We start from the raw sequence: 24,887 nt of genomic DNA, 5'->3' as shown, positions 1-24,887 counted from the left end.
GGAGCCTATAAAAAACCTGTAAGAGAAAGAGGTAAGTAGAACCAAGTGGCTGAGATCCTGGGTTCACTCACCAAGCACACCGGACATATTTTGCCAATAGTTTCGCCTGTGGTGGTTCGTGACCACCGTCACTAGCTATTTATGTAACACATAGCCAATCACATGATTTAGGATTAAAGCCAAAACCAAAATCTTTAATTAAGCACGATGCTGACATAAGAAAAGGAAACTGTTAGCGCCTGCACGTTAATCTTCTAAATTCTTCCAAGTCTTTGCCTAATATTTGGCATAAACTGGCAACTGATTGGCCAATCATGCCATACATACACAGTTTCAATGGTACAACCAGCTAAAAAGCTTATGAGTTTTTCATTACCCATTGCAAAAGATTGTTCACATACATTTTCTAAATTAGTCAAAATTTGACTTGAACTTTATGTAAATCACCTGTTCAAAGGTGGAGTTCCACAATTCGCATGTGTAAAAGGATTAATTGCAACCACATCTGACAACCATAGTGGCTTGCTATTAAAATGTATCAGACATGAAAATAGTTATGACAAGACAAAAAAAGTTTTTTTCAGCTTTCAACATCTTCATTACCATTATACAAGTGTTTATTTTCATATAATTATATTGCAAGAGGTATTTTGACAAAATAACACTGCGTTAACCCATAAAAAAAATGCCCCATATCTATTAGAGAACACAATCACATCCACCTTACACATATTACCCCACCTTACCTTACCCATTAGATAAAAGGTGTCTGCCAATGGCCAATCATTTAATATGTATGGAGGCCTCCTGACTTTCCCTCTGTCTGATGATTTTGGGGTAGAGAAGGAAATTTCAACACCTGATTCATTTGTTTTCTGGGAAAATAAGCCGCTGTAAGGGGATTCTGCCAGTGGATTTCTCCTCTCTCCCCTCTGAAAACACTAGATCTCTCAGCCAAGCTGAGCACTCATTTGTATAGTTGTCTGCTGGATTAATTTTCTGCTAACAGTTATTTCATGAGTATGGCCAACTTTAGAAAACAGGAAGCAATGACTTAAAGAGTAAACAATGTTAAATGTTTAGTAAATGATGTTTACTAAACATCATGTTAATTTTTATTTCATAAATCAATAGTACACATGAAAATAATAAACTTTGTACAATATCTTATCAGAGAAATCTGCTTCTTTCTCTGCCATAATTGGTCATTTATTTTAGGGATAAGTGAACCCGTGGAAGTTCGGGTTCTAGTACCTGACCCGAACTTTATTTCAAAGCTCGGTTTGAGTACCAGAACTGTACCCGAACTTGAACCCGAACCCCATTAAAAACAATAGGGACCTGAACTATTGAGCTGGAAAAAAATCTCTCTCTCTTTCCCCCTGGAACACCAAACATTGCAACGAACTTCCAGGAGAAGTCCGTGGTCAGCGTTTAGCACTGGACACTAATTGTACGATACAAACCCCGAAATTTTAAGCTTGGGTTTAGGGATGAGCAGACCTGTGGAAGTTTGGGTACTGGTACCCGATCCTAACTTTAGTCCAAAGTTCGGTTCAAGTACCAGAACTGTACCCGCATTTGAACCAGAACCTGAACCCCATTCAAAACAATGGTGACCCGAATTTTGGATCTGTAAAAAAAATATCTCTCTCCCTTCCCCTGAAACTCCGAACATTGCAACGAACTTCCAAGGAAAGTCTGTGTTTGGCGTTTAACACCGGACACCAACTGTCTTGTATTAACCCTGAACTTTTAAGTTCGGGTTCGCTCATCTCTATTCATTACCAAAATTTTCGATTCAGAGGTAAAATCTGTATTCAGTGAAGACAGATTTTCCCATTACTGAGATAGGAGATGGCAATTTCTAAGCAGATGGGAGGAGGAGCTAGAGGCAGAGCTTCTCCCTTTTCCCCCTTCTATCTAGATTGAATCTTATCAGTGGCAGCTGCTATCTCCTCTCTCAGTAATGGGAATGTCCATCTTCACTGAATACAGATTTTACTTCTAAATTGAGAATTTTGATAATGACTGATCAGATTTTTGCAGAGAAAGAAAATAAACAAATTTCTCTGATAAGATATATTACAAAGTTGCTTATTTTCATGTGTACTATTGTTTTATAAAATAAAAATTAAAACCAAGGTTAATCTTTGGCTATTTTATTTTTTACTATGTTCAAGCTCAAAATGCTACCACTTGCTACACAATAGCTAACTGGTTGAATGTTCAAATAAAAAAGTAGTTAAGGTGGTCTATTATGTTAAAGGTGCTAATTTACATTACATAGCTTTAAGTGGAATGCTTGTTCAGCAAAGAGCTATTCTCCCCAAATTCGCTATACACATGTACAATTGACTTTGTGAAGTTTGCATGTGTTTCCAATAAGTATGAGAGGTAAACCACTGCCAAACCCTTATGGCAGCAGTGTATCTCCTATGGAAACAAAGGATTGGGCATGTTGAAATTCAAAATGCTCCATCCTTTCATATATAGTCGGGAAAGAATTAGGATACCCACATACAAATGTACCATGTAATACTGCATTTCGCCTATAGGCGCTGCTGTAGGAAAAATTAATGGTCACACTTCACTTCCTCTAATTATAATGGCTGATTATCAGGAATAGAGAAGCCATAACAATGGTGATCAGGTGAATCCTCGGATGGCTCCCACCAGTGTTCTCCTCCCACACTCCTGAGACATACAGATACAGAATTTAGATTGTGAGCCCCAATGGGGACAGTGATGATGAAGTCTGTAAAGCGCTGTGGAATATGATGACATTATAAAAGCAAAGCAAAAAATTTTCACATCAGCACAATTAAAAGTCTATTCTAGACAATTATTTTATTGTTTATTATAGATCTTCCTGTTGATTTATAATGGCCAATTGTTATGATGATTCCATAAAAAATGAAACTAAATATTATTGAGCATAAAAGGGCTTTTTACTAACTTTATTTAAAGTATTTAAATTTAAGGTTCCCAAAGTCCAAAGTTTGTCGAACCTGCCAATTTAAGAAAGATTGGCCAACAGTCTAATATTTATAGTGTCCTCCCAACTCTCCCAAACAGATGATGTTGAGGCCACAGAAGGATTCTGTTGGTCTTCCAATGGTCAGTCCTTTTGTTCTCCTGGACATAAGCCGCAGACAGAGAAGTGTCAGTGGCTTTGTCATAGGGAACCCAGGAGTTATTGACCAAACCTCTGTATGGGGGTATTGGGAGAGATAGCTGTCAGCTGAAGGACTGTATGGCCAACATCAATCTAATGTGTATGGGGAGTTTTATCTGTATTAAAGCATAGGATGTCCTTCTGTTGCAAAAATTGGTGCATATTGAAGAAAATGCATTGTGAAAATATTAACTTTTTAATTAAATTGTCTAGCCCAATTTTATTTATTTGTCTTTTTTTTTGTTTGTTCAAAGATTTTCAACATGGGCTGGGTTTCCATTTATCAGTGGTGTCCTATGTGATCCCCAGTGGGAACAATGATGGTGATAATGCCTGTAAATCTCTGTGGAATTAATGGCGCTATATAAGCAAGTAAAATAAATAAATAAATAAATGTTTAAGCCTGATCAGGACACAACTGATGCAAAGGTTGTGCACTTTGTGCAGATTGGGCTCGTGCATTGAGGTTTATTCGATTTTGGGGGGTTTAGGCACAATTACTAGTAAGAGTCCTTTTAAATTCCATTGCGTCAACTAATTTCTTTGGTCTCTGTTTTTTTTTGTAACTCTTTCTTCAAAATCATCAATACTATTCAATTTTCTTTGGCAGCTCTTGATTTTGAAGTTGATCAGCCATAGATTGCTGCAGCAAGATCTATGATCAGCTCGGCAATGCTGCAGGGAAAATATATTATTATATGGCACCTACTGAAATCAATTAGTTATATGTAATATGTGGTTTGGATAAGGTCTCTAGAGCAAGTGCTGATTTTTGCAGTTGCTTTGTGCTCTGGCAAATAAAGGAAGATTCTGAGTCCCTCAGTGTAGAAGATCTCCTGATGATCTTTATATTGATAGTTCTTGTCCTGATGTGACATCCCCAATAAAGTGCAGGTTGATTATGGCAGATAGCACAGGCATGGGATTTTGTAGCAAATTTTGGCAAGTAAAAAAACCTGTTTGGCAGATTTGTTACATGTCTGAGACACTTTTCGTACTTCATGATATATTTTTCAAAAGTGACTAGAAAAAGGGATGTGGCTAAGTGGAGTTCTATCAGATTAATGGCATTAGGTTGTTTAGATTGATGTGTATGAGATGTTTCTATATATTAATTTTTTTTTGCAAAAATAAAGCACAATTTAAGGGAATCTGTCATCAGGTGTTTGCCACCTAATCTGAGAGTAGCATTCAAGTGATACATCACTTACTGGGCTGCTTACTATAGGTTTCATGTAATCAGAAACAGTTTTATCAGCAGGAGATTATCACTAGAGGACTAGAAAATCTGCTGCCATGTAGTCCTTAATATTCATGAGCTCTGTATAATCCCTCCCCCACCACTAATTGGCTTCTTTCTGCCTATGCACAGTGTACACAAAGAGCTGCCAGTCTGAGGAGTGGGCGGGGTTATACAGAGCTCAGCATTCAGAGAACTGCTAGATCTGCAGCAGATTAAGCAAAGATGTAATCAAACCTGCAGCAAGCAGCCCAGTAAGTGATACATTGCTAGAATCAGGATCTCTGCCCCTACATGATGCTGCTCTCAGACAGGGTAGTAAATATCTTTTGACAGATTCCCTTTAAAGAAACACTACCTAAAAATTACTGATAAAAGAAAATTAGATAAATTGCTTGTGCTTTATTAACTTTGGGACATATTTATTGTTAATGTTTTACAACTTAATGGGCTTATCAATTAATACTGGTGTTTTGAATGCCTGTTTAACTAAAGGAAGTGCTGAAGTAAAATGTGGCAAATTCATTAAGAAGCGTGCACTTAATGAATTTGGTGCATCTTTCAACAGCAATGCACCACCACCAGAACACTAGAAATACATGCCAGTTAGGGGCTGGTGTACATTGTCACGCGAACTTGGCTATACCCCATCCTGCCTGAGTTCTGCCCAATTTTCAAAATGTTGGAAGAGGTTGATGGAACTGATGTAAGAACGGCAAAAGTTGCACGTTTTTGAGTTTCACCAAAAATTTAGAGACATTTTTAACAGCTTTACTTCAGAACTCCGAATAAAACTGCTTTATGATTTGGGGTCTAAAACTAGATCAGGTAAACAGGCAGACAATGTATGACAGTCGTGCATGCTGTGTTGAGGACTGGTACAACTTGCTAGACATGTTGAACGATTATTTCTTCCTTACACCGCCACTTTTTTTTACTTTTGACGAATATTTTGTTTCAAACTATTGGTGCAGTTGTGGCACAATTTTGGCCTTTTTAAATCATGCTCCTTTTTTCTCTAAGCCATGCACTATTCTATACACTTTTCAAACCTGCTCAGTTAGGCACAAAACCTGTCTACAACATATAATACATCTGGACATGTACACCAGGTTTTGGTGCAAATTTAGCCAGAATTCTGGCGTCTTTAGCTAAGTAAATCTCTCCCATTGTGTTTTGCTCCAGTCAGAAAAAGGGGGGAGGCTCCTGCTGAAGCCAGTTGTCTATAGTCAGACATAGAATTTTACAAAAGTGCTAGATAAATGCCTTATCTAAAAGGACACACAGAGAACATTTCTTTATATATTTAGTAGCTACAATAGAAATCAGAGATTTAAGTTTGCGTTTTCTTCATTGCATTCTTTAGTTCATTTTTTTATTGTGCTTTTAATGTTGCGTTTTTTGTCTTTTTTTGTATAATGTTTTAAATAAGGCTGCTTTGCTTTTTTTATATTTCCTGGTTTTGGTAAAAAAAATGAATGATATAGTCATGTGTGGATTATTTATGGAAATGCACTAAAAATGCATATGTGTTTTTTTACTTGCAGATTTTCTCAATGCAATTCTATAGAGAAAATCTGCACAAAAAAACTCAGCGTGCCCGCAAGAAAAATTGACATCTTGCGGATTACAAACACACACCGCTGGTCGGTTTACGCAGTGTAAAAACAAAGCACACTGGGCATGAGATTTAAAAAAATCCCATTAACTTTGCTGGAGCTGTAAGGCTATGCTCACACGTTGCGTTTTTGCAGTGTTTTTTTTTTTTATATGCAAATTATCAGCTGCTTTTTACAGTACCAGTAAAGTCTATGACATTTCAGAAAACTCATGCACACACCTTGTTTTTTTTTCCTGACTGTTTTGTCAAAGAGCTGCGTTTTTGCAAAATGCAGCATGTCACTTCTTTCAGCAGTTTTTCAATGTTTTTGCAGCGTTTATCACCCATAAAAATCAATGGGAAGTGCAAAAACGCTGCTAAAATCTGCAGGGATCAGGTTTTTCTGCGTTTTTGGTGCTAAAACCTGAGGAAGTTGAATCAGGTTATTTTTTTCTGCACTAAATTTTATCAGCATGCACAAGAGACAAATGAGCACTGACAAAACTGCAGCAAAAAAACGGCGCAAAAACGCAGAAAAAAAGTGCGGCAAAACCTGCTTTTTTATGTTGCTTCTTTAATGCCAAGTGAACAGGTTTTACCTGCAGAAAAAAAAAGCCTCAAAAACACAACGTGTGAACATAGCATAACACGCTGCATTTTTTTTTTGTGCAGCGAAAATACGCAGCGTCAAAAGCTTGCCAATATCTCATCATGGGAACTCAACCTAAGTTCTTCCTCTGATGACAACCAAAAGTATGCTATAGTGTAGGACATGGTGGTTGAGTTGCAAAATTGGTGGTGTTCAAATATCTAGACCATGTGCACTTTGTGGCACAAATACGTCTGATTGCGCCTGAGATTACAAGTATTGACTTCACCAGCCAATAAAACATTGACTACAAAAACATGGGCCATGCACACGGTGAACAAGTCTGTAGGACAGTGTTCACACCACCAAAAGACTGGAAAACACAAGGACACAGTAAAACAAATGTATAAAAATACTCTGTTGTAAAAAAGTAAAAGTAAACAGCGAGTGCTAGTAAAAAGGTGATAAAAAAACAGGGTATTTGGTTGACACGTTTTTTGCAAAAAAATGCATACTAAGCCACTCTACCAATGTCAAGGTAACCCACATCAGAGCAGTCCCTATCTGATGTATTTAAAAACTGATCATGTGTATAGTACCTACAACTCCTGGCAAAAATTATGGAATCACCGTGCTCGGAGGATGTTCATTTAGTTGTTTAATGTTGTTGAAAAAAAGCAGATCACAGACCTGGCACAAAACTAAACTCATTTCAAATGGCAACTTTAGGGCTTTAAGAAACACTATAAGAAATCAAGATTAAAAATGTGGTACTCAGTAAGGGTAATATTTTTCAGACCAAGCAGAGAGAAAAAATTATGGAATCACTCATTTCTGAGGAAAAAAATTATGGAATCACCTTATAAATTTTAATTTCCCAAACCAAAACCTGCATCAAATTAGATCTGCTCGTTAGTCTGCATCTAAAAAGGAGTGATCACACCTTGGAGAGCTGTTGCACCAAGTGGACTGACATGAATCATGGCTCCAACAGGAGAGATGTCAATTGAAGCAAAGGAAAGGATTATCAAACTCTTAAAAGAAGGTAAATCATCATGCAATGTTGCAAAAGATGTTGGTTTTTCACAGTCAGCTGTGTCTAAAATCTGGACCAAATACAAACAACATGGGAAGGTTGTTAAAGGCAAACATACTGGTAGACCAAGGAAGACATCAAAGGGTCAAGACCGTAAACTTAAAGCAATATGTCTCCAAAACAGGAAATGCACAACAAAACAAATGAGGAACGAATGGGAGGAAACTGGAGTCAATGTCTGTGACCAAACTGTAAGAAACCGCCTAAAGGAAATGGGATTTACATACAGAAAAGCTAAACATAAGCCATCATTAACACCTAAACAGAAAAAAACAAGGTTACAATGGGCTAAGGAAAAGCAATCGTGGACTGTGGATGACTGGATGAAAGTCATATTCAGTGATGAATTGCGAATCTGCATTGGGCAAGGTGATGATGCAGGAACTTTTGTTTGGTGCCGTTCCAATGAGATTTATAAAGATGACTGCATGAAGAGAACATGCAAATTTCCAAAGTCATTGATGATTTGGGGCTGCATGTCAGGTAAAGGCACTGGGGAGATAGCTGTCATTACATCTTCAATAAATGCCCAAGTTTACATTGATATTTTGGACAGTTGTCTTATTCCATCAATTGAAAGGATGTTTGGGGATGATGACATCATTTTTAAAGATGATAATGCATCCTGCCATAGAGCAAAAACTGTGAAAACATTCCTTGAAAGAAGACACATAAGGTCAATGTCATGGCCTGCAAATAGTCCGGATCTCAATCCAATTGAAAATCTTTGGTGGAAGTTGAAGAAAATGGTCCATGACAAGGCTCCAACCTGCGAAGCTGATCTGGCAACAGCAATCAGAGAAAGTTGGAGCCAGATTGATGAAGAGTACTGTTTGTCACTCATTAAGTCCATGCCTCAGAGACTGCAAGCTGTTATTAAAGCCAGAGGTGGTGCAACAAAATACTAGTGATGTATTGGAGTGTTCTTTTGTGTGTTTGTTTTTCATTATTCCTTATTTTTTTCCTCAGAATTGAGTGATTCCATAATTTTTTCTCTCTGCTTGGTCTGAAAAAAATTACCCTTACTGAGTACCACATTTTTAATCTTGATTTCTTTTAGTGTTTCTTAAAGCCCTAAAGTTGCCATTTGAAATTACTTTAGTTTTGTGCCATGTCTGTGATCTGCTTTCTTTTCAACAACATTAAACAGCTAAATTAACATCCTCCGAGCCCGGTGATTCCATAATTTTTGCCAGGGGTTGTATATGAGCAGATCTGACAAGTAATGTCCATGTGGACACGCTGCAGAGGACAGCATTTATGTGCATAGCCCACAAGGGAGGTTACGTATTTTTATACGTTTGTTTCACTGTGTCCTTGTGTTTTCCAGCCAATAAAACATTGTATGGCACAGGTGAAAAGTAATTCCCTGAGTAGTTACTACAGACTTCTTCACTGCTCCATTTTTTTTCTGCATTTGTCTTCATACACATAGCCTATTATGTTATACCATACCATGTATTCCCACATTCTGTTCCCTCCAAACCACGCACATTATTAGTCTTCAACACTGGAGAAAGCTCCCTTTGTTTTATGTGGAATTCATCAAAAAGCTGGGCTGTTGGTTGAATATTTTATCCTAAGCCCTCTTCAATAAACTTTATAACCACAGTTCATAAGAATCCTGCAAAATCAGATTAAGAAAAAAAATCATCAAAATGCTTGTGAATGTTTGTTGGACCTAATGTAACATGCATGGGAGCTGCTATGTATAGCAAATTCCTACTCTATACATATTGACTTAATTTGCACATAATCACTTACATGTGACTGGGAATTTGCAGTTTTGATGTCATGTCCTGATCCAGCTTAATTCTGTTTTGTTTTTTTAAATATGGAGGGAATGTGATAACAGAATGATCCCTATATTTTTCTATGTATTTTTTTATTTTTTATTGCAAAGATGGTATTAACATCAGACATCTTTTTGACAGCAGTTTTGCTTGCTGTTACATGCTACATTTCCATCAGGTGGGCCTTTAAGCCATTAGTTTTGATGCTGCACTGGATAGGAACAACCTGCAACACATATGGATCCATTGTACCCATCCAACAGGATTTTCAAATGCCCAACCAGACAGATCCTAATAATTCAAGGTCTCACTGACCTCAACTATGATGTTTTAACCACAGGAGCCTTCCTCAAGCCAAAAGTGCAGTTAGCTGAATGAATCCATGGACTATTTACTGTGTATTTTGCAAGAAAGTCACAATTTACACTCTTTTAATTTAGTTGAATAGATGAAAAACAGCTTTTACCTGGTGCTGACATATTTAAATGACCACCAGCCTGGCACAGTCCTGAAAATGGAGCAATGACCTGTTTGATGTCAGGATGCAATAATAATAATCTTTATTTTTATATAGCGCTAACATATTCTGCAGCACTTTACATACTTTATTGTCGCTGTCCCCATCAGGGCTCACAATCTAGATTCCCTATCAGGATGTCTTTGGAGTGCGGGAGGAAACTGGAGAACCTGGAGGAAACCCATGCAAACATGGGGAGAACATACAAACTCCTTGCAGATGTTGTCCTTGGTGGGATTTGAACCCAGGACCCCAGTGCTGCAAGGCTGCAGTGATAACCACTGTGCCACCGTGCCACCCATAATGCAATAGCTCACCAACACTATTTCAACATGAGAAGTAGTGGAGAAAATATTTTATTAATGGTACTTGATGCTAATGGGAAACCATATTGCTTTTACAAACTCAATCGTCATACTTTTTTTTTTGCAAACTCCATTGTCATCACTTTCCATATACTCAAGAATACATGTTGGAGATAGTAAGAAATGAAATGTAGTCAATTTTTTGAAAAAAAAAAAACAAACAAACAAAACAACAACTTAGGAAACCTAGCCTGCAAGAGCATATGTTTCGAATTCTGGCATATTTCTCATAAATGCATGGGATGAGCTCATGTGGCTTTTATATGAGCCACATGCCTTATTATTAGTTATAAACTGAATTAGTAAAGCAAATTATCTCCAAATCTATTGGTAATCATGCCACGATTTACTGTGCAGATCAATGAAAGTTTTCATACCTGTACGTCTCTGGAGAGAGAATGGTTGCAAAAGTCAAGCAAATCCTTGAGTCAAGTCAAAGATGAAGTGAATGAAGTGCATGTGCTTTTTGTTTTATGGTGTTATTCCTTTCTGTGCCCATAGGAAGGCGCTGTTGGACAATTCTCTTGTATTCTGTGAATTAGTGTGTGACTTGCCCTTTGGTTAACCTGAAGGGGAATGGAGAGCACGTGATCCCTGCTAATGTCCTGTATTCATTATCTTTAAGACTTGGCATAAGCCAAGTAGTTTAATCTCTTAAGCATCAGTTAAACTGCTCAATAAAAAATGTTGGAGAAGAAGATTCTTCCTTCTACTGTACTGTTTTGCAATGCAGGAATATATGATATAATTGTGTATGATAAATAGGAGAAAATGCTGCACTGCTGCTGACAAGAATTAATGTACTAGCTAAGTAATGCACCTGCTTTGCCTATTTGCAGAGTTGTCCTCAAACATGATGGCATACATTAATTCCCATACCTTTCAAGGGGAATAAAAACTTTCATTTACGCAAAAGTGAAATGCAAAAGCTGAAAACACTATATATGTGTATATATATATATATATATATATATATATATATATATATATATATATATGCTGCTACAAAGATAGCAGGCTAGCCATTGTTTCACAAAATAAATAGTCACACACATTAATCTTTCATTTATCCATTAATTATAATGTTCAATTCATAGTCACAAACTCACTGATTTATAAAACTGCCCAATTAGTGGAGAAATTAGATGAAGACAAATATATATAATGAACATCAAAACTAAACAAAAACTGTCCACAAATCCAAAATGTATCTCAGCGTCTAACGGCTAAATTATAAAGAGCAATGAATGCATTCAAAATTGCTTTCATTTTCAATTCTAGTTAGTCATATACTAGAGGTATATATTCTCCTGGATCATAATTGACATGCATGTTCAGCCTCACATATGGTGCTTCTGAATTGTGTGATAAATTGTGCTTCTTCTGTATCCTGGGGTGTCCTACTTCACACTCGCCCTTTAAATTCATTCTTGTGAAACCTTGAGTGGAAAAAACAAACAAAAAAAAAACAAGTATTCACACTATTTGTTTTATGACGTTACACCAGATTCTTCCCAGCCTCCAAAGTTCAAAGATCTTCTCAATACTAGAAGTTGTAAACAGTTTGTTGCCTTGTAATTACAAGTGACACCAAAAGTTCTAAATAAATATTCCAGTTTTCTTGGGCTATCGCCCATTTGCCACTTCTTTATATACTATTTTTCCTAGGCTGAATTCTACCTCAGATGCTTATCTGATTCCTATTTTGAACAATACCTGTATAATAAGAGTCTAAAGAAAAAGAGAAAGAAACATTAAAAACAAGAACATAAGAGACAACATAGGAAACAACAACATAAAAACTTGTGCATTCTTCCCTACTTCCCTACAGCACGCATCATCATGTTTAGGAAAAAAAAAAAAAAAAAAAAGAAAGAACATAACATTCTAAATGGAGATAACTGGAATGTTCTTCATTTTGTTTGTAAATATTTATAAATGAGGAATTGTTACACAACAAGAAATCTATCTATCTATCGATCTATCTATCTATCTAGGCTTAACATTTATCTAAATATGTATCATAGTTCTTCTTTTAAGCTTAGACTTGGCTCTGTATGACCTGCACTGCAGTAGAACTTTCGCTTTTTAATATTCCTTCTTTTATTTGGTGTTACTATTAGAGGCTTCTGGGAATCTCAATCTAGTGAATAGAAGTTTAAAGCTGATGGTTATTTATGGTTCCATTGAGATGAGTCCTGAGTGGCTGGATGGAAACACGTGATTCCAATAAACTTTGTTTTATGGCTTGAGAGTTGACAAGCTAAAATATAATTCCCACCATAAATTAGTTTAACAGCATACAAGTGCAGATGCGTTGTGTTCCTGCATGTAGTAATAAGGATCAGTGTTTAGAAAGGATCATTTCTGTCTGGATCTCCTAGCACTGAAACCTTTCTATCTGCTGGATCTACTTTACAAGAAGAAGAAGAAGAAAAAAAAAGAATAGAAAGTAAGTAGTTCTCCATGTAATCCTGGGCTTGATGGGGGAGCTGGAGCAGGGGTTATACACGTGTTTGTTATGGTCATGCTTTCCTTTTCCATAAAATACATAACCCCCATTGTAGCTAGTTCTGTTTTCTGTGTAATATATAGGTTCTGCCTACAGAATCTGTAATTATATTTGAACAGGTTTATTTCAACTGTGAACTTGAAAGGAATATATTGTAAGCAGATTAATGCATTTTATAATGTTGCTGCAAACAATTCCCATGATTATTATTCTTATTATATTATTTTATGTTCGTTTAATTTTTTTGTTATTATCCCAATTGCATAAAAAAACAACATTTTTTGCATTTTTTTTAAGTATTTGTTTTCTTTTCTTTGCAACAGGGTACACACAATGGAAGGAAAAATTGGGTGAGTTTACTACTCTCATTTTTATTTTTTTCATGCATAGTATCAGTGTGATTTGTCAGAAAGTGTATCTATTATGAAATTATCACTGTGATATCATGCACCAATGCAATATATTATACATATATTGGAGTGTTCGATTTAGATCCCTAATGTTATTTTTTTGGCATAATACATAAAGTTGGGGTTTGAGGATAACTTATGTGGAGTATGAAATGTATGAAATTACTTAGTAGTAACTGAAGATGTAAATGAGCTTGGTGCATTCTGGGAGTTTGTATTATTCCATATGGCTGGATTGTTTGATGGGGTACAGTATTGACTGGAAGTGATGTAATTATATTGAAGACTTTTATTGATTCTGGAAATTTTCCAGATGCCTGTCTTGTTGGGTTTGGAAGAACTATAAATCACTGATTGTTGGTTCTGCTGTACTTTATAGCGCCTCCCACAGTTAGGAGTGATGATATACTTTATAGCACAGATTCATAGCACAAATTTATGTGAATGAATGATTACTTATATTTGATAAAGTGCATAAATGGATATAGGATTATAACCTCTGCAGTCTTTATAATGGGATTAGCTGATTTCTAGGGCTATCTGCTGCAGTACAATGCGGGCAGCATTGGATTTATATTGCTGCACAGTATATAGATACAGATTGTAACAACTTCTTCCTAAAACTATGAATGAGTAGAGATATTTAATACACGATATTCGTTTCCTTCTATTTTTATAACACCTATCTTTCTCAGAAATATTCATAAGAAACGCTTCAGTTCCCAAAAAGCAATGAATTTATATGTGTGTAATATTCTAACATGATAAAAATATATTTATATATAAAATTAATCATTATTAAAAAAATATATATATTTATTTTCCATTTATATACTTAATTATATGTTGTCATTTTGCCTTATATTATTATTTTTTTTTTGTTTGCATCTCCTCATTTTCATCGGCGGCAAGGAATTGGTCTTAAGACATAAAACATTAAATGATACAATTTTTGTATAAATTAGGCCCCAGAAAAAGAAGTTAGATCAAAAGCAGCTCTATAGGCTGAGGAGCAGGAGGTGAATATTTAACGCTTTTGTTCATCAATAACACTGTGGCTTTGACCTGTCTGAGCAAGTCTTCCCATAAGGTGAAATACAGGTCACAACGTCTAACTAATATGAAAATGTCAGCTCTCTGGTAGCTTTTCTTTACTAAATTGTGCTAAGTAAAATCCTAAAATAACATATAAATTCAATATATAGTACTTGAAAAAAAAGTCTCTTTTAAAAGCATCTCAGCTGCAAAGATTGCAGATTTGACCGTCTATAATATAGGCAATAAATATTTGGGTGTAAAAGAAAGGTTTGTGCAGATATATAGATAGATAAATAGATAGATAGATAGATAGATAGATAGATAGATATGCATACATTATAGCCTGCGTGTATATATACATACATATATATTTGAAAGTGTTTATGTGTTTAACTCTATTTATCTATTTATCAATCTATAAATATACACAAGTACATTATATATACATATATTTATATATATGTAAATATATACACACACATGTATATATGTATAGATCTCCCTTTCTCTCTGTACACACACACACACACACACATATATATATATATATATTGAGATAGGGATAAATACAGTAGACATACTCTCATATATATCTATTATACATATAAACTGTATCAAACTATATCACAACAGAAAACTTTAATGCATGATGAAAATTTGGCAATAGACACTTACCTAACAAGTGTAGAGCGGTCTCATGTTTGAAGAATCCCTGGTTGGATTATTGAGGATTTCTGGCTTTGGAAGAGGGGAGGACATTGAGTTTGCACATGAGTCTGGAACAATTCATGAACTTTTGTCCTCTGCTGTGTGACTGTCGAGCACTAAAAATAATGAAACTTTGGGATATGTTTGCTACTGCCCTCTGACCTGCTCTTCACCATAAACGCTACCACACTCATTTCTGGGCATAGTACAACGTTTGGCTGCTCACAAGAAACGTATCTGGTATGTAATGCACCATGTATATTTTTAATTTCTTTTATTATAATCATTGTCTGATTGATGGAAATAGTATGACGCTTGCACACATTGAAATTGTTGGATATAGGAAATACTAAAGTCTGATTGTTGTTTATTCTTTCTAACATTTGATGCCCTATATGCTGTATTATATATTTGTATCAAATGATATCACTGTGGTGTTTTGTGAGAATCTATGAGTATCTTTGCATTCACATAATGTGACAGAACTGAATTTTAAGAGCTTTGCGAAGGCGTCCTAAATTAGGATCTCAATAGTCTATCTGATCTGCAGTCCTATGTAAAAGCATAAATGACAGCAGCTTAATAATTTCAGGTTGAGTTATCCTAAATGAAAACTGAACATTGCTGTATGGACAACCATAGCTCTGCTAAATCTGCATTTGCCTTTTTATTTATATTTTTACACTGTGTGTATTTATATTGTTACATTGTATCTAAGGGTTTTAGTTTGCCTTTCAGGGCATGTGTGCGTGTGCACTAAAAAATGTTTACCACCTATATAAAATATTTACGGATTTGGGATGAAATATGGTCGTTGTGGATTTTTTTTTTAACATAATAACATGTAATGGTTGCATATAATAGAGTGGTAATTTAAATAGGATTTCCATGAAGTGTAGAGATCAATACCAGCGTCAGGTTACCTGCTGAAAACTGACATAGTATTATCACACGTCCTATGTAATTAGCATTTATTTCTCTTTCTTTTCCCAATAAATGCATATATATATATTTTTTTTTTATTTTGTACACACAATCTTGCCCTTTTTACCTTCATCATCTCATACCTGCCACCACCCTTGTCATATAGGTGATTCATAGTTGATTTCTATTGGAACATTGCACTATATAGAAGGATTGTCTATACGTTGTCTATATGTACCCTGTAGAACCGAATTTGTGTGGTGTTTACATAGTCACAGATTCGATTCTAGGGGAATATATGGTCGATGCAAAAACTTCGAATCCGCCTAGAATAATTAGAACATATTGCGGCCATTTATATGAGAATATTAAACATATATTCATTGTCATATTCTTCCATTTTTCAATTAAGTCTATAGTTAATATTTCTACTGTCTTTGTTGTTTGTGGTCATATGTATCCTTTATCATAAACACACATCATGCCCTATCATATTTATCCTATATTCTATATACCAACTTTACCTTGTTATATATATATATATATATATATATATATATATATATATATATATACACCATTTCATGCTTATATAATCTAATCCTTGTCAAACACACCATTATTTCCATATTATACAGTATACAACGTCTACCATATATACAATCTATCCCTGTTTTCATACATAGATCCCTTTACATTTAGCCCCTATTCGCAAATAAAGTATAATCTCACTAAATATATAAATATATATATATACATGTATATATATATATATATATATATATATATATATATATATATATATATATATATATATACAGTATATATCATGGGCATTATACTTTATTTCTATTCATTTGCATGCTATATAATAATTATTTTCATAAGAGTTGATCACTTAAACTTGAATTACATACATTTATCGTAGACTGATTTCTGCTTAAACTCCCTCATGTAGAGGGTAAAAGTAAAATAAGTTTATACTTTGAGGAATCTAGGTAGATATGAAATAATTGTCTCTTGTTTTATTGAACCCTGTGAAAAGTAAACCACAAGTTACTGATTATCTAATTTATTTTCAACCTGACTAGATTCTGGTAACTTTTAGATGACCCCTTGAAAGACAAAAGCAAGACAGGTCTATTGTACATGTTATAGAGCCCCTGATGTCCCCCTGACAACATAAGAGCTCTGGCTCTCCCTCCTCACATTAGATACCAGCAATAACTACACAGACTTGTATCTGTTTTATAAAACGTATGGTTATGGCAAACCTTCTTGTAAAATGTGAATTATTTGTGTAAAACAATATTTTTTATTCAGTAGTTACTAAATGCAGTTGTAATACATGAATCAGGGAAGGATTTCTTGTATTAAGACACGCAATGTGTGATTAAGAACAGGAGAGGGGATGGAATGTTCATAATGATTCAATTAAATCAATATTATTTTGTTATTTTCTGGAAATTATGAGCTACAATTAAAATCCAGTGATAAAGTTCCTGCCCTGTGATTGGTTGGCCTGGTCACATGGCCTCCTAACTTTATTCAGTTGACAGCAAGTAGGAGGGCTTTATGGAGGCAAGAAAAAAAAGACAAGAGCAGAAAAATTAGTATTTTCTATCCTGAGAAATTAATGGCCATGAGTTCTTATATGGTAAACTCTAAGTATGTGGATCCTAAATTCCCTCCATGCGAGGAGTATGTGCAGAGCAGCTACCTAGCAGAGCAAGCCCCTGATTTCTTCAGCTCCCAGCAGGGCTCTGACTATAACCAGCATCCAGCTATCTACACCTCCCGGCCAAACTACAGCGATGAGTCCTCCTTCAGCTGTAGCCACCAAGCACAAGGCTCTTCTGCATTGCAGCCCCGGGGTCACCATGGGCAGGAGCCACAGAACCCTTACCCTGCTCCTGAGGACCCCTGCCCAGCTCCTGCCCAGATTACCAGACCCTGCAGCCAACAGCAGCACCCTAAAAATGGAAGTCTATCCAAGCAGCCTGCAATAGTGTACCCCTGGATGAAGAAAGTCCATGTTAACTCAGGTAAGGTAGCCACTTCTTCCTATTACAGGGTATAATTCTAGGAAACTAGTCTAGAAAGCTGCTGAAATTATTATTTATGGCCATTTAAGCCTAGGAAGCCATTACACTCATCATAAATTTTTATGGTTGAGGGAATAGGCCATGTGGCTTTGTTGTTTCTACTCAGGAGCAAACTCCATCATCAAAGTGTGTGCATGCTTTAAGCATAGTAGTGCTACTTACACACACACATGCACACACACACATATATATATAGACACATAAAAAAATGTATACACACACATACACATATATATGTGTGCACACACATATATACATATATATATATATATATATATATATATATATATATATATATATAATGAACGTATATACATAATTTATTAGTAGAAAATATATAATTGATTATGGCTCATTATATAAGGATTACGTTTTTACAGATCCATTAGATTTCACAAAGTATATTTTCGTTGCTTTGTTTCAGTCAACCCAAACTACACAGGAGGAGAACCCAAACGCTCCAGGACTGCATATACCAGGCAGCAAGTTCTGGAATTGGAGAAAGAATTTCATTTTAACAGGTATTTGACAAGACGTCGCAGGATAGAGATTGCCCACAGTCTGTGCCTCTCTGAACGCCAGATAAAAATATGGTTTCAGAACAGGAGGATGAAATGGAAGAAAGACCACAAGTTGCCCAATACAAAGGGGAGATCTTCATCTGCTTCTTCTCAGCACATACAAACTCTTACCAAGGAACATCAGACTGACCTCACCTCTTTATAGGAAGAATTGCAGATTATTATTATTTTTTTTATTTTCATTGATAGTTTTTTTGAGCTGTAATTTACATAAAATTATTGCCTGGACTTTAAATGAGCAGCAGAATGAGAACTAGAATGTTCACACCTATCAAGAGCGTCTTCTCAGTAGAAATTCTGGACATCATAAACTGTGAGGACGTCTCTTTTTTTTTATTTTTTATCCACATCAAGAGGATGCTACAAAAGAGACCTATGGAAATATGTCTTAGGTAAATCTGTCTGTATGTTCTGTCTACTAGCACAGGGCAGCATTGGGTTAATAAGGAAATTGGAGAGATAAAACATAAATGTGGGGACCATATGGGAAAGCTCTGCCATGATTTCGTTGTTTCTTCTTTGTTACTGCCAGTATTATAAATTACACGATACCAAATTACAGGAAAATTATTATTATTATGAAATAAACGGGTTATTTTATTTGTAAAGTGTATTCACTTATTTATTAAAAGGGAGACTGATCTCATAAAACACACACACACACAAAAAAAGAATCATAATAATAATAATACAAGTACAAAGCCAAATATACACAAAGGAGAATTGTTCTCATTAATAGTGTGGCGGGAGGACTCTCTCTCTGACTATTCTATATATTTATGGTTGGTTTAGTATAAGATCCCTGCTTGAGGGTAATTCATAAATAGGATTTTAGTTTGTAGAAAAAAAATGTAATTTTTGGGTTTTAAATAAATGAGAGAAATTTGATAAATGTGATATTTTTATGGGAAGAGAATCCACAGGAACAATAAAATGTCCTAGCAAACTGTACAGTTACATACAGCATATCCTGTTTTATTTGCATTATTTTCTGTAGCAATATAAACTTACAATAAAATAAAATGTCTTCTATAATTCACATTGTAGATTGAGTCTTCTTTAAGGTAGAAAAAGTTCAGGTTCATCCATTGTAACATATTTGTACCTTAAATATGAAAATAAAATGTATTTTATGTTTAGACATTTTTTTCCCATGTTAGAATTTTTTCTTTAGCAAATTTGGGAAAATGTAGATATTAGATGTTCACCTTCGTGAGCAGCAGAAGGAAAAAGAAGAATTACGGTACATGCAAAGATTGTTTTTCATTGTTATAGAGCAGCAGAATTTTATCTTATTTTTATTGAAAAATAAAACATTTAAACATGTATGGATTTGTTAAATTTTTGTTGATTGTGCCAAGAAATTGCAAGAGAAACTTTATTTATTTATTAGCAGCATTCTGTGACAAATATACTCTTGAATTAGTAGCTGTATATATAAAATATAAATAGATGCACAAGATAGGAAACTAATTGTACATGGGGTGTGTAAGGAATCCTTATCTGGGTGATATAGTATTAGCTCTTACATCTGTAACACACTGACAGGAAGATATGGAGAAATTCTTTGTTTGCTCCTGAGCTGGAGATCTGAGGTCTCAGGCTGTTGATAGCTATAGATAATATTAGAGATGTCTCATCCTTGTTTTATAGGAGCATCATTGTCCCTATGACAGATCATACAGGGGAGAAGCAGCTTCATGTTGAGAGGGTGAAAAGGTATTTTACTAAAGTTCTGCTCAGCCAAAAAACACAGGTTCATCCTGAGGACAAATTTTCTATGCGATTAGTTGGATTTCAGCCGAAGGATCTGACCTCTAAACCCTTGACCTCTTGGACCTTAACTCCCTACTTTAGACATGGAAGCCTTTTAGATTAACTATGCATAAAGGACTTCTTTGTACATATGTTACCCTGATAAAAGGGGTTCACCAGGTATATACAGAGCCAGGATCAATGATGCAACTCATATCTATCTATCTATCTATCTATCTATCTATCTATCTATCTATCTATCTATCTATCTATCTATCTATCACCTATGTATGTATGTAGATAGATAGATAGATAGATAGATAGATAGATAGATAGATAGATAGATAGATAAAGATAGAAAATAAAAAAAAAACTGAGAATACCGTATTTCAGAAGAATAAATCAATCCCAATTTGCTATAAAATAATTTAACTTTATGATAATGATAAACATAGTGGACTAAACTTTGATACATTTCACGAAGGTTCTGATAAAAGCCTTATCAAGGAAAAAAAAAAGATGAACATTCAACAAGTTACAAATTTTCCTGTGATAATACATATAAAGATGGGGGAGGGGGGTATCATAAAGGAATACATGGTCTGGGCAGGTTCTTTCCTGCATACACATATGTATGCTGTGTGTGCACACAATACACGAGTAGGTGAACTCTTCCTGCACATAAGTACAAGTAAGCTGATATATATGTATCAGCTTACATGTACATATGTGCAGGAAGAGTTCACCTACTCGTGTATATCAATATTTATATCCAGGTAATTTATATATATATAATATAAATTACCTGGATCTTGAAGACATGTTTATATATATGTGTGTGTTTGTGGGTGTTTGTGTGTGTGTTTTTCAAGATCCAGGTAATTAGTTTCTCTTATACAATTTGTCACCTGCTTTATTTTGTATATGCTTTGTGCCTCTAAATTAATAAAATAATGTGAAAAAATGGTCTCATCAGTCTTTATTCACTGTTGCTGAATGTAGCAACTATGTAATAATAACTATCACACCTGCACTGTATTACCAATAGATATAAAGATACAATGATTTCCTATATATTCTGTCTTTTGAGAAAATGTGAAGGTATATAGACTGACTTATGTAGAAAGACTCAAAATATATTTTAAGTAGAGAAGTCAAAACCCAGGAAAATACTGGTTAAAATGGAGGTAACACGCACACACACACACACACACACACACACACACACACACACACACACACACACACACACACTTTATAACCTCTATAAAACGTAGGTATGTTACTTATTTCACTTTATATAAGCAGTCAAATTATAATCTAACTGTACATAATCAATCATAAAAAGATTATAACATTATAACACACCTACATGCATGTGTGTATGTATATGTGTGTATATATATATGTGTTGTGTGCATGTATGTGTGGGTGTGGGTGTATGTGTGTGTATATGTGTGTGTGTGTGTATATATATATATATATATATATATATATATATGTGTATATATAGGTATGTATATGTGTGTATATACATGTCTATATATGTGTATATATATAAACACACATATATATATATACACATACATATATCTATTTATATGCATACATGTGTATATGCATATATGTACTTATAGTGTTTGTTTGTGTGTATGTATGTGTGTATATATATGTGTGTGCATATGTAGGTATGTTTATGTATATATGTGTGTACATACATTTGTATATATGTGTATATATATACACACACAGATATATATACACACACATGCATATATCTATTTATATACATACATGTATATCTACATATATAGGTATATAAGTACTTTGTGTATATGTATGTCTGTGTGTGTATATATATGTGAGCATATCCAGATATATGTGTGTGTATATATGTGTGTGTATATATACATATGTGTATGTGTGTATGTATATAAGTGTATATATGTATGTGTGTATATATATAGATATAAATAAACACACATATATGCACACACACACACACACGCACACACATATATATATATTTATAGTGTTTGTGTGTATGTGTGTGAAGCAGCTGTGTCTGTGTGCTGTTTAATGGCTCCTCCTCTGCTACTAACAATACATCAATAAAATAGTGTGTATTATATCACCACTAGTCGTTATGGAAAAGAATGAAGGGAAGGCTGAGTCAATAGCAAACAGCTCCCACTGTACAGTACAGTAAATCAGGAAGAATCCCTGAATGCAGAGCCTCACATCTTCCCTGCCATCTTCCACCATGAGGCTTCTGCATTGATTTACTAGTAAACATAGAGGAGGCATCAGCATCAGCAGCACAGGGGGCTCTAGAAATGTTCCTTACATGTTCAATATCAAAGTGGATGCAAGATGCCAGGAATAGGTTTCTTCAACTCCTGACCCACGTGATCCAGCAAATAATTAATTCAGCACGTCCCTTAAGAAACACAGCGTCGTCATTAATTTGCCAAGCAAAGGACTCTATCAGACTTGAAAACTGAAGAGATCCCAAGAATATTATATACAAAGAGAGCAGACTGTATACTCTGCACTGTCTCTGTCATATAGCTGAGGAGAGGAGATCTGTGCTGCTGGTGGGTATGTTATTATCATCATCATTATTATTATTACTGTTTCTATTTGTATTATTATTACTTTTATTTTATTTCTTCTTCTTCTCTAATAACAGAACTTGGCTGTCATCAAAGGTTTGATAAATAGGAGCCTTTGCCTGTTCCTTGCAGTAGTCAGGAGATGTAGTGACCTTTGTTTCACAATGCTTAGGGTTTATACGAAAATTAGGATGATGTATGCAACTGCTCCTTGAGTCTTGCTTTGGGGAAAGCCTGAGCAGTAAAGGGAATTGAATGGATTTACTTTAGATTTGTATGAGGGCTCAGATTTAGTGCAAGCCTTGAGTCTTCCTGGGAACAATACTGAACTGTCAGGGCATCTGCTGCCTTTTCTTAAGACACTGAGAAAGGGGCCCTGAACTTCTTTTCATGCCTGGGTCGTAAATTTTATCTTGCGTCATAATAATAGAATTGGGGAGAAAGCTGAAATGTTACCCAAGGCAAACGTTATAGCACATAATGATTTCCGAGTGTCCGCTATAGTCATTACTATTACACTTAAAGTGGATCATTTTCTGCTGGACACCGCCATTTATTCCCACCATTTGCTGCAATCTATAATAGTAAATGGATATTTACTGATCTGGCTGTGGATCCCAATAGAGAGAGATAGACAGCAGAATAGATATCTTTCCTGATTTCCAACATTTTTCACTTTAAATAACCCCGGCAATTCAGATATATAGCTGATAAATGGGTCTCTAATCACATCCATTGTATCATGGTGCAGTTTATAAATCAGTATATTTTCTTAATTTGTTCATTTTGCATTTTTTTAAATTGTATCTAGAATCAAGAATATATATACATTATTAATAATTATTATTATTATTTGCATTGGCACTGCCTTCAAGTTATAATAACACATTCATTTAAATGTATTTTTTTGTACATTTTTGATCATTCATGCGGTAGCACCCAATGATTATTGTATGTGAATTATCAATCTTTTTTTTTATCCTTGCATCTAAAATAGTAGAAAGAATTTTAAAATTATCCGAAAATATATGCATAAATAGTTATCATGTAATCTAATAATATCTTGGGCTCAGGATACAGAATTTCAGCTCTTGTAATAATAACATTTATTTCCCAGCTGTAGCCATGGAGGTTTTATCAGTTGACAATGGGCCAAGTTGTTGTTATAAATCATAGTAAGTAAAGGGTTCTAGGCTGTTGGGGGCGGCTGAGGGGTGTAAATCTTGCAGTTTTATTGCCCTGTGCACATTATGCTGCGGTTCATTTACTGTGGATCTTCTGCTTGAATTGGATTGTGCAAAGTTCCATTCTCACCATCGAGCAGGAGAAAACAGCACTTTATTTTTGGTCCTTTTACACTCTGCTGGAAGCTGTTGTAACCTTTTTTAGCATATGCGACTCTGCTGTCAGCACCACTGATAAAATGTTATTTTTATTGCTCTTTATTTCTCAGTACAATCATTCTGTAGTTTTGAAACCAGTAAGATTTTATAGGTAGCAAACAAGAAATAGTTAACAAGTCGTCGGTATAACAATATATTTAATATAATATTCTTACAATTCACCATCGATCTCCGCACAGAACAAAAGAAAAGACATCAACACAGTCACCAAATTTATTAGATTAATACATTTAGATTCGATTATGCATCAAAATCAAGAATAGATCTTTATTTGTGTGGATATAGTGTGAATAAAGGACTACCTGCAGAGACTGGTCTTAGTCGCATATTAATCCATTGTATTGGTCGATTGTAACAATTATTATGTTTGGTGCAATATTTGTATCCAGATCAATAAAGATTATTCATAAGGGATCGAAAATATGTACATTGTTATGATTGGCAAAGTTGGCACATCC

General features: G+C 34.9%; 2 protein-coding genes across 5 annotated transcripts in view; both read left to right on the top strand.

Moving 5' to 3' along the window:
- HOXD3 (homeobox D3) overlaps positions 1-24,887 on the top strand; it is a 41,243-nt gene that overhangs the window by 6,000 nt on the left and 10,356 nt on the right. The window contains exons 1-2 of one of the 4 annotated variants that reach the window (XM_073646887.1): positions 12,650-12,830; positions 13,214-13,240. The gene's annotated coding sequence lies outside the window, so the exon portion shown is untranslated. Of the gene's footprint in view, positions 1-12,649; positions 12,831-13,213; positions 13,241-22,636; positions 23,013-24,887 lie in introns of those variants that run through there. The other 3 variants (XM_073646885.1, XM_073646888.1, XM_073646886.1) reach the window with 3 other exon arrangements.
- Positions 16,779-19,636, top strand: HOXD4 (homeobox D4). Its single transcript, XM_073646889.1, has 2 exons — positions 16,779-18,015; positions 18,500-19,636. Exons 1-2 carry the CDS (start codon positions 17,607-17,609, stop codon positions 18,799-18,801), a joined length of 711 nt encoding a protein of 236 aa, XP_073502990.1. The 5' UTR covers positions 16,779-17,606; the 3' UTR covers positions 18,802-19,636.

The sequence above is a fragment of the Phyllobates terribilis genome, unplaced genomic scaffold, assembly GCF_046119375.1.
Source record: "Phyllobates terribilis strain yellow unplaced genomic scaffold, ASM4611937v1 Scaffold_9__5_contigs__length_417890890, whole genome shotgun sequence".
NCBI lineage: Eukaryota > Metazoa > Chordata > Amphibia > Anura > Dendrobatidae > Phyllobates > Phyllobates terribilis.
Note: the sequence above shows the minus strand (reverse complement) of the source record. Positions and strands in the feature narration are given on the sequence as shown.